Consider the following 16,897-nt stretch of genomic DNA (forward strand, 5'->3'; position numbering starts at 1 on the left):
AAAGTAATTTTATGTTTAGGTATCTCATGCAAAAAGATCTTTTTATCTATCAATTATGTTTGGGTATAACGATATAAAAGTACTTTTTTGTTTATTTATTAGATGAAAAACATCCTTTTTTTTAAGAGAAAAAAGATCTTTTAAAAAAATGTAAATTACAGCTTCTCAAAAAAGATTTTTTTTTTTATTTTTCTAGTACTTTTACTTTTACTACTAGAAATTTATCAAACACGTTAAAAAAAATTCATTGAAAAAAAAAATTTTTAGCAAAATAATGGCATCCAAACAAGCACTAAAAGTGTCAAAAAACGAAGAAAAATCTTAAAGAAAAAATAATGATAAATCAAATTGAATAAAACTAAAAGTTTGTTTTACGAAGAAGACGACCTAAACTGAGAATTCTTTAAATTTTACAGAGCAATTTAACAATTCTTTATATTTCATTAATCCTACATTTTACACCAAACACAATATAAATACTTAATCGAGTTTCTGTCTCCTCGTCTAAGGTATTGAGCCTTAGAGATTCTTTAATCCGTTTTCAGTTTTTTTATAGGTTTGTTGCCAATTGATTTTTACATGAACAAAAGTAATAGGCCTATTAGTTCTCAATTGGTTTGGTTCAATGGACCAATTTAGTCAGATTTTCAAATAGCTGAAATTGAGAGAAAAAAATTAGAATGAACCCACGTGATTTCCAATACTACAACATCATAATTATAGTTGATTAAGCATTGATTATTGCATATAATTTTATAGCTCGTCCTTTTTTTGGTGACTATTATTATAGCTCATCCATTTGAACCACCACCCTTCAATCTTCACATTTGAGGTGCAAAATAATTTGTTTTATCATTCATAAATGTGCACATTACTTGCATGAAAAATGTTCGTAGTAAATGGGCATACTCAATGAATACATAATGTTTAGATGAACATGTATTAAACCTTATTAAGAATGGTTGTGGAAGATTTAATTATATGTACAAGGAACTTCATTTTCCCTATATCCTTTTGTGTAGTGCCTTGAGTTCTTCAACCTTGAAGCCAAATTGATATGAATAATGTATTGGAATCTTGAAAAGTTGGAAAATCATGATTAGCAATATCAATCTTCAGAGGCTGTTAAGCCAGCAATTTCTTTAAGTGGCTTCCACATAAACTTTCTCCTAATCATTGACACAAACATGACAAGTTAAGCAAATTCAATTCCTAGGAAACAATTTTTGCAGCAAAAAGCATGGCAATTTCTAAAGAAATCATCTAATCAAGAAAAAGGTTTAAAATTGAAAAAATAATCAGGATAAAAAATGACTACACCTTATTCCTCAAATTAGAATTGGCTACTTTGATCAAATAATATCACACTTGTCGTATAAATAACAAAAAGAAGGATAACAATATATGAATATTTAAAAGTGAGAGTCAATTAAATGCTTAACAAAATCCAATAATAAAGGTTTATAATTCAACTATAAAAAAAATGTCAAATTCTAAGAGTAAGCATGAATTAAAATCATTTAGGGTGTGTTTGGTTTATATTTTTTCTATTTTTATTTTTAATATTTTCTGTCTTTAGAATTTATGAAGAAAAATAATAATAAAAATAATAAAATTATGTTTTTTATTTTTATCTCTTTTTTTTTCGTTTTTCTCTCATGTTTTCTATTTTTACCTCTTTTTTTCACAAAATTTAAAATATAAAATATTAAAAATAAAAAAATAAACTCTTAAAATAGGTGTGGTTTACGTTTTCATTTTCAATATTTTCTATTTTAAAAAATTTGTGAAGAAAAAGAAAATAGTAAAAATATTAAAATTTTATTTTTTATTTTTACATTATACTGTCTCTTTTTTTCCGTAAAATTATAAAAACAGAAAATCCTAAAAAATAAAAATACAAACCAACCGCACTCTAAGTTTAAAAATGTGTTTCTTATTTTTTATGAAAAAATAGCCTATATAACGAGTAAATAATTAAAAAAATAAAAAAATAAAAATCGAAAATCTTACCAGTTTCCACATTCAGCAATGACTCTCACATTAGGGCGAAGAGTTGGCAGCAGAGCAAGGAACTGCAATTCTGCCTTGGAGAGAACCTGTTATAGCCAAAAACAAAATTTACATAGAGAATTTCTTAATGGAGCTTGGAACACCATGTGCAACTATATATTGGAAACATTTCAAGTGCACCGGAAATACTGGTGCTCCAGTTATTTTAATCGTTGATTTGAATTATAAAAAATATATATAATATATATTAATTGCAATCAACGGTTAAAACAACTGGTACACCGGTACTTCCCGGTGCACTTAAAATGTTCCCTATATATTATACTTGAAGCTATTAAGAATAGGTCATCATCTCTTAACAAAATCTTTCTTTTTTTTTTTTTTTACACAAATATATAAAGGGGGTATATTAACATGAATAAAACTGTTGGAATAATCCACACCTTAGCTTCAATTATCCACACAACTAGTCCTTTGGCCTTTGGTGGAAGTGCTTGTAATCTGTAATCAACTTCAGGTGGGAAATACCATCTTGCTATTGGTTGCTTCCCAATATGAGGCTAAACATTCATATCCAATATCAACATTATTCTAATGTAAGTTTGAGTATTAACATTAAAGAAAAAATTAAATCAAACACATTCTCAACTTTGATGTAAAAAAACTTTTAATCAATCTATCAAAAATTTAGTGTAAGTTATAGACATATGTTATATTAGACAGATTAGTTATTGGTATCAAATTATCTAAACAATTTTACCTATTATTTCACATGTTAATTAGTAATAATATCGTACAATTGTATATTAATTATAATTTTGTTGTCATAAAATTCGTAATTATAATCACAACTATAAGTACAAAATAAAAGTGAAGAAAGTCTTCATGTAAAGTTGTTAGTTAAAAGCTATTTGATGAATTGACATATTTGACAAAAGGTGAAAACTTATGTGCAGTCGACTTCACCTGAAGTGGATAACTAAGAATCATTAGATAATTTGACTGATTTGACTAAATTTTCATCTAATAGAAGTCGACTGCACCTGAATATCCACCTTGATAAAATTGTTATCTAACAATTCTAAAATAACAATTTCATATTAAGATAACTGTACGTGAATTTTTACCCAAAGAAAAAAACACTTACCGGACAAACCGGGTAAACCTTGGTGAGGGTGGTTTCAGGATCGCCAAGGCCGCGAGCCGAGAGGTCAAGAAAGTAGTAGCCTTGTCGCCGGAGCCGCGACAAGTACCGGCCTTCATAACCACCTTCATGAGGAGAGTAAATTGCAAGTGCTTTGTGTTCTTCAACATCTGAAAGCCACTTTCCAAGATCAAGCTTCAACAAGTCCCCTCCTATGAAGTCCTCTATACCAATTCCATTACTATTACTACTACATTTCACACCAAAATTTACCATTTTGCCCTTGTTGCCAACTCCACCATGTTTTCTTCCTCTCCAACAACCCCCCATCATCACCCCAACGGTGTTATCATGAAATTTGGACATTGTAACATTGAAACATTTTGGTCCTCCATAACCATAATAACTCAAGCTAGCAACACTGCCTAACATTTTTGTGCTAAAGATAAATAATTAATTTTCTTTTTCAATGGGGGTTGAGAACCATTGTATTTTTTTTCCCGGTGTGATGTAACATGAAAGAGAAAATATTATTGGTTAGAAGAACAAGAGTTTATGGCAAGATTATATATGGTGTGTGGTGTATGGTGTAGAAATGAGATAAAGTGATCAATGGCCGTGGCTTTTTGTCTTTAGTGAGTTGTAACCTTTAATTTGATTGTAGAGGAGCCTGGCTTCTTTGTGAATCCTTATTCCCTGCCCTTTATTTTCTCTGAGGGAAAATAATAATAATAATAATAATAATAATAATAATAATAATAATAATAATAATAAATTATTATTATTATTATTATTATGCTATTTTTCGGAAATTGGAGTGTTAGTTTATAAATTTTAAATTTTAACGGCATATACTAAAATTATTATTAGTTAAGTTTTTAAATTTTTTATTTTAATAAATATACAATATATATATATATATATATATATATATATTTAAAAATTTAAGCTTTACATATTTTTTTATGAAAATTTTTTTATAAATTTTTTTAAAAAAAAAAGATGTAAATTATAACTTTTTTAAAAAGATATTCTTTTAGTACTTATACTTTTAAGATTTTTGTATATAAATTAAATAAATGTATTATTTACGGATATAAATAATTTCCAGCGTTTTTACCAAATTGCATCGTATTACTTATTTTGTTTACACAGTAAACGAATTGATTTTGAATGTGCAAACGAAATAAGGTTGAAAATGTAGCGGTCGTATAACGTTTGCACACGTGTTGTGTAACGTTCCTATTTCGTTTACAGTGTAAACAAAATACACTCAACATTAATTCGTTTACAATGTAAACGAATAAGAGTAGGAACGCCTATATATAGGAGTTTCGTTCACAGCGCCACCAAAAGTAAAAAACTTTTCATTTTCTTCACTTTTCTCCCATTTTATCCTTCTCTGATCAAACCTACGAGTCACCTAAAGATTATGGTGCGCGCCGATCAACCTGATGCTGACATTAATAGGCTGAACGCCACGTGGCACATTACTGGAGCAGAGGACTTTGAGCTTAGACTTGTTTTTCGTTTAATGTTTATGTTAAATATGACATATGTTGCCATATTAGTTCTAGCAATATATTATTGTAAGTGGTTTGAAAGATCCAGTACGATGTTAGGAGAACTTTGACATGAATTTGGTAGGTAAAAATTTATTTGAGTTTGTTTTTAACTACCTTAGTTATAAAAAAAAAGGTTACTTAGATATATTGGAAAACTTAATTATGTATGAATATGTACCTTATAAATTAGATGGAAAATAGATGTTGTTATTATTTGTTTAAGTGATTATGTTTGTTTACTTTAAATTACATAGACGTTGATGACGAAAAAAATTAATTCTTCCATAATAACTACTGGCAAGTGTACCGGATTGTATCAAGTAATAAAACTCACAAGAGTGAGGTTGATCCCACGGGGATTAAAGGATTAAGCAATCAATAGTAAGTTGATTATTCTAGTTAGACAAGCATAGTTGGATGATAGGTGTAAACCCCGTTAAATTAGTAAATAATTTGTCAATAAATTAGTTTTTAATAAAGAAGATTAGAAATGTGAATATTATATTAAATTAGGATAGAGCTCATCGAAACGAGAATTTCGACACTAATTTCAAAGAAATCGGTCCAAGATTAGACCGAACAGGCCGAACCAGTTAAACTAGGCCCAAACTGGGCCCGTGTGCCCAACTGGAACAGCCTTTAAATGAGCTAAAGCTCATTAACTCTCCCAATTCAGCAACAGCGACGCTGAATGCAGCAGGGAGAAGAAAAAGGGTCTGAACCCTCGTTCCAAGTTCAAAGCGCCGTAACTTTCCGATCCGAACTCCGATCGCCGCATCGTTTGCGGCCACGCAACTACCGCGTCGAGCTCTACGCTTCTACCGGAGCAATTTTATTGGTAACTTGCTTATCTACCCTCAGCCTCTTCTTCCCCATTTTTTGGAAAATTAAGTGGAGATATTGAATTTCTTTACTCTTTGATGTTTTAGGATCCAATTAACTTGAGGAAAACGTTCACTCTTGCTTATGTGAAACATGGGTAAGGTGAGGATACCATAATTCCATTTTAATTTTGCTAAATTTATATTTTGAGTATTAAATTGGGTAAATATGCATTATAAATGTGTATTAGGTTGTGAATAAATAATTGGAGTTTGAAATTGTGAATATTGGAACTTGGAGGAAGTTGAGCCTAGAGTTTATTGAGCTTTTGAGGGGCTGTCTTGGTTTTAATTAAATTGCTTTGGTCGCTACATGAAAATCAGCCAAGGTATGGTTTAGGTTTCTTGCATTTAATATATAATGTTCTGTGAAAACTTAGGCTAAAAGACCATAGGATAAGTTGGAATGCGGGTGTATAATTAATGTTTAGTAATTTGATTGATGAACGTGTTTGGTTTGGTTTGGTGATTTGATTGTGTGGAGATTATGTTGGTGATTTGAATTATTGATCAAATGGTTACAAGTGTATTGAAGGAAGCATGATGAACATGAAATTATGTAATATTATTGAATGGTGGTTGATAAGATGATGTAGAGTTTATTTGAGTACTGTTGTTGGTGTATTGTGTTGGTATTGTAGGTTTGGTAATGCATGGAATGGAAAATCTTGAATGAAAATAAGGTTTGAAGAATTTTGTAAAAGTTGGTTTTTGGCCGAACTTCGGCAAGGCATAACTTGGCTTCCGGACCCTCAATTTGTTTCCAACTTATTTTAAAGTGAAAATTGGTTTCGTGAAGTTTATGCCGTTTGAAGAACGGAAGGAAAACGATTTAAAACGATCAAGTTATGCTCGTCGGAAGTTTTGGAGTGTAATATGTAATTCTGCAGGTGAGTTTTCCATGTTTATGCAGCTCTCTGGTTGATCAATTTTTTTTAAAGACGCACACCCACGCGTACGCGTAGCATGCAATTCGACTGTGCGTATGCAAAAATCCCTATGCGTACGCGTAATGAGCCAGCATGCATGTCCACGCGTACGCATGGCTCACGCATACGCGTGACATGAAGTACTCACCTACGTCTACGCGTAAGCAAACATGATTTTTGAGTTTTAAAACCTTATTTCAAACCTCTAAACCTTTATTTTCATTCCTTTAGTCATAAATAGTGGTGTTAAACCTGACAATCAGATGAAGCTAGGAAATGGGGATAACTTGGAGGTGAAATAAAACTAAAAAAAAAAATGATGAATTGATTATGAAATGTTACGGATGATTATATATGATACTTGGCTTGATAATTATTTTGAATGATCATGTATGATACTAGGCTTGAATGATTAAATGATCTGAGATACAAGATTCCCTGGGTAAAGTACCGTGACTTGCCACCGCGTGTACCAGGTTGAAAACTCGATACTCTGTTGACCCTATGACGTAAGGGTAACCGGACACTTATAAATTCCCGGGAATGTTAACCCCATTGAGCAATATTGATTATTTGAGAAAAAGCTATGCATAGACTCTTGGGGATGCACGTCGAGGGACAGTCTAAGGTTTTTGGACTTGTCGGGTTAGCTGGATAATCGACAGATGAGCCTCATCAGCCTTAGGATAGGCATGCATCATATGCATACTACTTGAATTACTTGTTTGTGTATTAACTGGGTGTGCCTAAATGTACTTTCCATGCTAAATGTATATTTGTTACCTGCAGTATTTGTAACCTTCTTGTGCTTGCCTTTATTTGCTTGTTTGTCTGTGAAACGCTAACGGAGATGGAGGTATGGAGGAATGGCAGTACGAGACTTAGATTTACGATTAAGTTAAATTAGGTTTAGATACTCTTAGTAAACCACCTTTTATGACTTCTGTTTAATACTTTAAGCTCTATAATCTGAGTGTCGGCGTTCTAGGATTGCCTCTGGCATTCCCATGACCTTATATATTATGTGTGTGACACATTTACCATACTGAGAACCTCTGGTTCTCACCCTATACTATGTTGTTATTTTTTAGATGCAGGTCGAGAGGCATCTCGTAGGCGTCTGGACTCCTGAAGTGAAGTGGTTATTGGGTTATTTTGTTGTACAGTGATATATATATGTGTACTTAGCTTTTTCTCCGCATAAATTATTCTTTTTGATCCTCTTAGAGGTTTATGGAGAGACAGGATTTTGTTTATGTATATTTGAGTTTTGGATATGTATGTATATATGTGTAAATATTCTCCGGCCAGTCTTGGCTTCGCAGGCTGAGTTAGGAGCTCTTTATTTTGTATCTTTGGCACTCTATTCCTACTTTTGTTATCTTATGTTCGATAGTTATAGTTTTCTTAACACGCAAGTTAACTCATTTCTTGAGCGTTGCGCTTTTATTTCACGACTTTTGTTTCATCTATTCTTCAAGGCTCCTTGTATATTATAACCTTTCTGCTATTATATGTATATATTATGTTTTAGAGGTCGTAATATGGTGCGAAAATTTATAACCACAAGTGCACCGAATCGTACCAAGTAATACCTCAGGTGAGTGAGGGTCGATCCCACGAGGATTGATGGATTAAGCAACAATGGTTGATTAATTTACTTAATTAGACAAACAGAAAAGAGTGTTTTAGTATTCAAAAGCATAAAACAATAATTCAGAAATTTAATAAAGCAAGCAGTAAACAGGTTGTGAAATACGTATGGAGAAACAGTTAAGGCTTTAGAGTTATCTATTTTCCGGATTGACTTTTCTTATTAATTTATTTCAATCATGCAAGATTTAATTCACGGCAAACTATATGTGACTAGACCCTAATTCCTTAGACCTTTCTAGTCTCCTCTAACTTTCATCAACCGCCAATTCCTTGGTCAATTAATTCCAATTAGAGGGTGAAGTTCAATTCTAGTTTATATGCCACAAAAATCCTAATTATCCAAATATAAGATGATTATATGTCACGTATCCCGTTAAGTCCAGATAATCAGAATTTAGGAGAAATTATTTTCAAGCTGTTGTTCAAGTAAAGAGTTTTTCCAAGTTATACAAGAACTCAATTAGAAAGAGGGGTCATACTTCCGTTCCACCCAAATTCATGAAATAAAGAACGAAAACAATTCTTGAAATATAAATCAGTACATGAATTAAAATAGAAAAATAATAGTATCACTCCATATAATAGACAGAGCTCCTAACCTTAACGGTGGAGGTTTAGTTGCTCATAGTTCAGAGAGAAAATAAGGATTCTGGTTAACTGTAAATTAGGATGAGGTGGAATAAAAAGTGGAATAATGTTGGGATCCCCCTTCAAAGAGAAGTTCCTTTTTTTTTTTTATATCTAATCCTAATTAATTTAAAATCTATTTTCTAAAACTAAAATAATATCTTTTCCTATCTTAAAATTAAATTTTAAATCTGAATTAACAATTGAATCAATCAGCGTTTTCTGTGTTTTCTGCACGTGGCGCATGTCACGCATACGCGTCAGTCACGCGTACGTGTCGATGGTCTTCTTCGCGTGTCACGCGTACGCGTCAGGTACGCACACGCGTCGTTGTGCAACTTCGCTTTTCACGCGTACGCGTCAGGTACGCGCACGCGTCGCTCTTCGTTGTCATCTCCTTTAATTCTTGTGCTGATTCCGTTTGTGCAAGCTTCCTCTCCATCATTTAGGCCATTCCTGCCCTATATAGCCTTCTTCTCTTTTTCTGTGGAAGCTCCATCAGATCCAATCAAATGCTACCTAAAATAAACATAATTGCACAAGACTCAAAGTAGCATCCATAGTGGCTAAAAGATAATTAATTCTTGATTAAACTCAACAAATTACATCCAAATTCACTAGGAAAAGATAGAAAAGATGCTCACACATCACAATACCAAACTTGAATTGTTGCTTGTCCTCAAGCAACCAAACTAATATAGGCTTAGAATGTGAATTTGCATGAGAAGGAAAGTTCGATTAAGCTCATGTCTCTTCTTATAGTGGGTTTACAACTGCAATCTTTAATAGTTTTGGCATCTCATTCTCCTTTGAATCAGAAGGATGTCACTGTCATTCGAAATTAGAATCCGGATAATATTATGAATTCCCTTATCTTTTGTAACTCAATTTAACCCTTGAACACATTAATTTTTCTTTGATTCTCTTTTCTTTGGTGCTTTGCACCTTGAGCCTAGCCGTGACTTTAAATGTTTTGTCTCAAGCTTCACTTGACACAGAAACACCACAAGCACTTAACTGGAAAACTCTTTTGAAGTTTTGATTTTTCTTTCAGCTACTCCTAGACAGTGGTGCTCAAAGCCTTTGGCATACTCTACTAATTGCAATTGATCTCGACTCTAAATGTTTTGTCTCAAGAACACCACAAGCATATGACTAGGGAAACAACTCTTTGAGCTTTTAATCATGTCTGACCTCCCTAGTCATTGATGCTCAGAACCTTGGACCTTGCTTTTATATTCTTTTTTATTTTTTTATTTTTATTTTTTTTTGCTGTTTCTTTTGCTTCAAGGATTAAATTTTTTGTTTATTTCAGAGAAGTCATAATAATTCTCTAAATCCTTGTTCCTTGTACATCAACATTCTTTGATTCAAATTTAAATATGCACTGTTCATGTCATGCATTCAGAGTCACAGAAAATACCACCACATTTGAATAAATGAGACTACTCTAAAAATTAAACTCAATTTCTCATGCACTACATCTTTTCTTCTTTCTTTTTGATTTCAAGCTCAGTGGGCAATACATGAGACACCTTTCAAAATCAAAGCGACTAACAAAAATTTTGAAAATAACATAACTAAACTGGAACCTAGGAATCTAACTAATAAAGGATCATGCAATAAACGAGACAAAATAGCAGAAAACCGGAACATAACATAGTAAGAGTATAGAATGAAAGGAATTCAACCACCTCAGTTATCCTAGTGGCCATTTTATTCTTCAGGCTGTGTTCCTCCGTGAAGATAATTCGCTTCCCTTTGGTACCATAAAATTAAACAGAAAAAAAAACATTAGCGAAGCGACAACACCAAACTCAAAGGTTTGTTTGTCCTCAAGCAAAGAAAAAATGAAAATAAAAACAAATAGTATGATGAAAGAAGAATAAAAGGATAGAAGAACAAGAGAGAATTAGGATTCGGGGGTGGATAATTTGAAATCAGGCGCTGAGGTGGTTTAATTAGGCGTCGCATGTGACGCGTACGCGTGAGGGACACGTACGCGTGGATCGCGTGATTTTCAAAGTGACGCGTAAGCGTCTGGCACGCGTACGCGTGCCCTTGGTTTGTGCGAATCGCGCAAAGGTAGCCTCGTGCATGCACAACTCTCTGTTTGCGTGGCATGGGAACCAAAATTCTCATATGACGCATGCGCGTCAGCGACACGTACGCGTGGATGGCCATTGTGGGAAAACGACGCGTACGCGTGATGGGGCTTGTGCTCCCAGCACAATTCCAACCCACACCATCATAACTCTCTGGCCATACACCCATTTACGCCGATTTGCAGGGTCATGTGTACGCGTCAGGGACGCGCACACGTGGGTGGCTAAAAGCGCAAACGACGCGCACGCGTGAGGTACGCGTACGTGTGGGCTTGTTTGTGCGCAAAACATAGTTCCAACGCCACTCCTGCTCAACTCTCTGTTCATTTCTTTGGTGTTGTGTACTCATGCATGACGCGTACGCGTCAGCGACGCTTGCGCGTCGAACACCCTTTTTTTTTTTTGAAATATCCAGTTCCTGTTCTAAAATAGCTGCATAATCAGAAAAACAGTAAAAACTCAATAAAAATCAAATAAGTAAGAAAACTACTACTACGAAAAATAATTAAGGATACGAAATTATCGGGTTGCCTCCCAATAAGCGCTTCTTTAATGTCACTAGCTTGACGGTCAGTTCTGCTAATTCAGCAGATGAGTGGACCTCTGGCGATCAATCTCGCCTCCAAGATAGTGCTTCAACCTCTGGCCATTCACTGTAAATTTTCTGTCAGAATTCTCTTCCTGTATTTCCACATAACCATATGGTGAAGCTCTGGTAACCACAAACGGTCCTGACCACCGGGATTTCAGCTTCCCGAAAAAGATTTTGAGCCTTGAATTATACAGAAGCACTCTCTGTCCTAGCTCAAAGACTCTGATGGAAATCTTCTTGTCATGCAATAACTTGGTTCTCTCCTTATAGAGCTTGGCATTTTCATAGGTTGAATATTTGAATTCATCAAGCTCATTCAACTGAAACATTCACTTAATTCCTGCAGCTTCTGAATCAAGATTCAGATACCTGATTGCCCAGTACGCTTTATGCTCCAGCTCAACTGGCAAGTGACAGGCCTTGTCATAGACCAACTGATAAGGGGACATGCCAATGGGAGTCTTGTACGCTGTCTGGTATGCCCAGAGAGCATCATCAAGCTTCTTAGACCAGTCCTTTCTTGAAATACTGACGGTCTTCTCTAGAATCCTCTTAAGTTTTCTGTTGAAAACTTCAACCTGTCCACTTGTCTGAGGGTGATAAGGGGTTGCCACTTTATGACGGACTCTATATCTCTATAGAAGAGAGTCCAACTGTCTGTTACAGAAGTGACTTCCTCCACTTTTAGTGACGTTTAAGGCTTGAAACTTAAACCCCAAGTGCTTCCATATTTTTTGCTGTTACTACACAAAATCCAAAGGTAATTATACTCCATATTACATGTATTTATCAAGCTAAAACAGAGACAACTCACCAAATTTTTAGATTTATAAAACAAGCACAAATTCACCATAAAGTGGCTCATATGAACACCGAAAACAAGCACAAACATATTCTAACTAATTCTAATCCTTACCTTTTATTTAATTCAGTTTGTAGACTTTTCACACACTAGAAAATATACACATAAAGATAGAGGCGCGACTAGTGGTGGTGCAGTTTTATTTTTTGGCCAAAAAGCGTCTCAAAAAGTGTTAGAATTTGATCGCTTTGAGCTTGAATTTGTATAGTTCCTTATGTATACTCCATATGAGTTTCAAAAGATTTTTTTAGACACATAAGAGGACAAGAATCCATCATGATCACTGCTAAAAAAACAAAAAAGAATAGAGAAGGAACAAGAGCTCACCTTGTTGAATTTTTGGAAACAAATGCGAGAATCAGTGAAAACGGACAAGGAATTGTGTTTGTATGTCTTGGATTCTTGAAGAACACTTGAAGAACAACGGAAGAACAGTAGGAATGAGGGCTGAAATGTCAAGAAGGAGTGCAGAATTTCACTATTTTTCTTTCTCTAAAACACGGTAAAAAAGGTAACAACATGCATAGTATTTTTGAATTTTGTGACCAATGCTTCCTTAAATAAAAAACTAAGGTCTTGCTAAATTTATGATGGTAAAAGAGGCTAAAATTTTCATGGTCAAGGGCTGGGCTTTAATTAAGAAGGGGCATGAAAACGAGGAAGCTAAGCTTGATCAACGTTGTGTATCGAGCTTATTCGCAATTAACCGCAGTTAGTTACTCGAGGTTAAAAACACAACAGAGATGGGTGAGGTTTTGAGATAATCTCGGCTCAGAGGCTGAGAGGGAGGGGCGTGTTGCTTGAAAAACAAGCAAGAGGATTTGAGGTCTCTAGGAATCGTTTACGGAATACTAGCCAAAAATTCGATTTGGGTAATTTTTATCATGCGGTAAAATAATTAATTGCTAATATTTATTTTTAAAAGAGTAAATCATGAATTGATGACTAATATAAATCTCATACATTCAGTTGGGTAAAAATTATTTTTACCATTGATTTTGAGGTTTTTGATTACTAGAGTTTTTTTCAGCGCATGCAAAACCGTCACTAAACGTGTTTTTCCGTCTCAAAAAGTCTCTAGTAAAAAAAAATTAAACCAATGGTAAGCTAATATTTATTATTTACTAGTCAAATTTGATCCAGATGGATTAATTACCCTCATAAAGTCAATTTTGACCTTATTAATGGTATTTTTTATTTTTTTTAATTTTTTTACTATTAGACCTACCTCACTATTTTTTGTTGGGTTATAGTTCGAGATTTTGCGAAATAAATTTTAAAATAGTCAAAAAATTATGTTTACCAAAAATTGAGTTTTTACAGCTCAATAGCGTCATTTGATCCATGTAACCAACCCTACCTAATGGGACAAAATTTTGTTGTTGTTGTTTGTCCAGAATCTGCTATAAGATTTTTAACTTTGAATTTTAAAAACGTCTTTTTACTAGAAGAGGTTGATAAATTATTTTGGGATTCAAATTCTAATGATAATGATTTTTTTAAAATATTTTTTCATTACTAAAATAAATTTATAAACTTAAATTAATTTATTAATAAATATAAATATTATAGAAATACAATTTATAATTTCACAAGAAAATTAAAAGTATAATATGAATATAAAATACTCAGCAAACTAACTATAAAAAATACTAATAAAGCTTAATTTTATTGTACAATAACCGGTAACCAAAAAGTAAAAATATTATAATTATAAAACAAATACAGTATTTTAATAAAATAAAAATTACAAAAAAATAAAAATAAAATTTTAATTAAATCAAAATAAATTGAAAAATAGAATAGACAAAATAGAAAAATAGGGAACTGAAAAAAAGTAAAGAAAGATAGCAGCGAGAAAGTTGGTTTTGGAAATAATTAGAATTAGGGTTGCTTATTTTGACTTCTTGTTCTTTTATTATTATTTATTTATTTAATTATTTTTTATTAAATAGTTAAAATCAAATTTTATATATTTATAAAATCAAATTTAATAAAATATCTTTCAATAACATTATAATTATGAAGAGTGAGATCAAAATTATTTATATAGTGAAAAAATTATAATTTAATACTATATACTACTTGAGAATTTATAAAATTTAATGGGGCACTTGTCCCTACATGCCCCTACATTCAAAAGTAGATCCGTCTTTGTTTCCAGTAGTTTCATCTGCGATTCTTTCTAACAGTTTCATCTGCACTCGTTCCAACAGTTTATACAATTTTTTCTTTTTTATTTTGTTATTTTAAATAAATTTCAAACTCAAGTTGTCACTTAAATTTGAGAAAAATGTTAGGATATATTAGGATCAATTCGCTTTTATTATAATTATTTAATGTATATGAATATTTATTATAGAATATTACGTTTTTATTATTTTGGTTCTTTTAGTACCTATATATAAATATCTTTTTATATTATATTATTCTACAACAATTTGAATACATACAAATTCTTTTTCTATTGTTTTCTCTTACCCTTTCTAACTGTATTTAAGTTTATAATTTAAGATTTAAAATTAAGAATTTATGATTTAAGATCTACATTTAAAAAAAATTAAAAAATTAATTGATATTAACTCAAAAAAGTTAATTACCTAACTTTAATTTTAAAATCTATTCTTAAACCATATGTTAAGAAACTTTTAATTAAATGATGGGATGAATTTTTTTTAATAAAAGAAAAAAGATTTTTGTTAATTTATATTTTAAGGGTATATGTTAAGAACATTATAAAAAAATATTTTATAAAAGTTATTAAAAAATAAATTTTTGAGTAGAATGATAATCAGATTCTTAAAAAATTTGATTTTGAACTAATTAGTCTTTGAAAAAAAAATATCAATTTGGTCCTCAACGATAGTAAACAGTAGACACGTGATGTCCTTCTATTAATTTATTATGTAAAACTTAATGGTGGTGTTTATACATACCGTTATCTACTATAATATGTTTATTTTATGAAAAATCGTCATGCAGATAATAACTTTTGAAGTAAAATTTTACCTATTTAGATAGAATTCGTAATAAATAGAACGTAATTGATAAATGTTATGTGAAAACTCAAAAGATAATAAATGTTTCACTATCTAAAACTACATTATTTTTATGTTCATGTGGCAGCAATAGAACATGCACCACTGTAGACAATGAAACAGATGGACAATTCCGTTTTGATATGTGCTATCCTTTGATGCCTTAATGGAAGAAAATACATGTCCGCCATTTGTTATCGTGGATGATCTACTTGGTACTTTTTTTTTCAAGAACTAATTAGTTCGGTCAAAATCTTTAGAGGTCTAATTGTTACTTTACTTCAAATTTTTTATATTTTCAATGCATTGAATACATAAAAAAAAAAACTATTATTGTATGTTTAAAGTTTAATATATATCTTAAAACATCTCCAATTGAGTGTTTTTAGAGTATCACTTTTGATACTTTTAAGAAATAAATTGATTTAGAAATAAAATTTGCATTGGAGTTGATTGATGAAATGAATTCGATATCATCTTAGAGATATGGTATCACCTTAATGAATAACCAATAAAATTTTGTCATTCATATAATTATATTGATGAAAATAATATAAAATTCTAACTAATCTAAGACTAAATATTGAAGGAACAAATTTCACTTTTAATTTTAAATTATTATTTATAATATATGATTCTACAAATATTTATATGTTATTTTATAAAATCTAAAATAAAATTAAAATTAAATATAACATTGAAAGAATATAAATTAATTAGCTAAATCCCAAAAAAAAAATAGATAATGATGAGAGAGAAAACCAACTATTTTAATTTATTGCTTGGTACTATTAAATGCTAGTGTCATTAATAGATTCTTAACACCTCTGCATTTCAATATTAAATTTATTAATTTTTTTCTTTTTAGTATCTTTAATTTTGCAGGTCAAAAATTAATCTATCATAAATTTAAACTTTATTTAAAGGGTTTGTTATTAGTTAATAAGTTATTACAAATATAAAACAAGATTCAAACTCTTGACACTTATTTAAATATATTAGTAAATTAATTACTAGACCAATCCAACAATTTTTTTATTCTCTAAAAATCTCTAATAATTGTTCCGATGGAATAGATTAGTTCCTCAATCATTTTCGACCAAATTTTTAATGTATGTTGAACAAATAAATTTCTAATAAATTTTATTATAAAATAATTTAGTTTCCAAAAATTATCATCCTGAGATAAATTAGTTCCTTTTAAAATAACAAAAACATCAATTTATTTGTGGCAGGAGGAATTTTAAAAAACAAAAATCGAATAAACAGCCGAATTGGCTCGGAAAAAATTTTAAAATGGACATTTTGGTACAGAACAAATTTTTATTTTTTATAAGTAGCGAAGAATTATACTCCCATAAGACATATTAGTGTTTCTATTAGTTTGAAGAAGGATTACTTTGTTTTATAGTATTATTTTTTTAGATTTAATTAATTAACTTATAATAAAATTTATCACGAATTTATTTATCTAATATACATATT

The 16,897-nt window shown here is 31.3% G+C and overlaps 1 protein-coding gene across 1 annotated transcript; it reads right to left on the reverse strand.

Annotated features, from left to right (window-relative positions):
• Nucleotides 1-826: 826 nt before the first annotated feature.
• On the reverse strand, nucleotides 827-3,859 carry LOC112719848 (NAD(P)H-quinone oxidoreductase subunit N, chloroplastic). Its single transcript, XM_025770567.3, has 4 exons — nucleotides 3,161-3,859; nucleotides 2,457-2,573; nucleotides 2,014-2,099; nucleotides 827-1,169 (listed from the first exon to the last, which is right to left on the reverse strand). The coding sequence occupies exons 1-4, from the start codon at nucleotides 3,587-3,589 to the stop codon at nucleotides 1,109-1,111; spliced, it is 693 nt and encodes a 230-aa protein (XP_025626352.1). The 5' UTR covers nucleotides 3,590-3,859; the 3' UTR covers nucleotides 827-1,108.
• Between the last annotated feature and the right edge of the window lie 13,038 nt (nucleotides 3,860-16,897).

The sequence above is a fragment of the Arachis hypogaea genome, chromosome 11 (assembly GCF_003086295.3).
Source record: "Arachis hypogaea cultivar Tifrunner chromosome 11, arahy.Tifrunner.gnm2.J5K5, whole genome shotgun sequence".
NCBI classification, from domain to species: domain Eukaryota; kingdom Viridiplantae; phylum Streptophyta; class Magnoliopsida; order Fabales; family Fabaceae; genus Arachis; species Arachis hypogaea.

Bases quoted from the DNA above. Each gene is read 5' to 3' on its own strand.
- LOC112719848 (XM_025770567.3), bottom strand. From the start codon at position 3,589: ATGTTAGGCAGTGTTGCTAGCTTGAGTTATTATGGTTATGGAGGACCA. The intron at 2,100-2,456 runs GTGTGGATTATT...TGGCTATAACAG, and splicing joins TGTGGATAATTGAAGCTAAG to GTTCTCTCCAAGGCAGAATT. The intron at 1,170-2,013 runs GTAAGATTTTCG...GTCAATGATTAG, and splicing joins ATTGCTGAATGTGGAAACTG to GAGAAAGTTTATGTGGAAGC.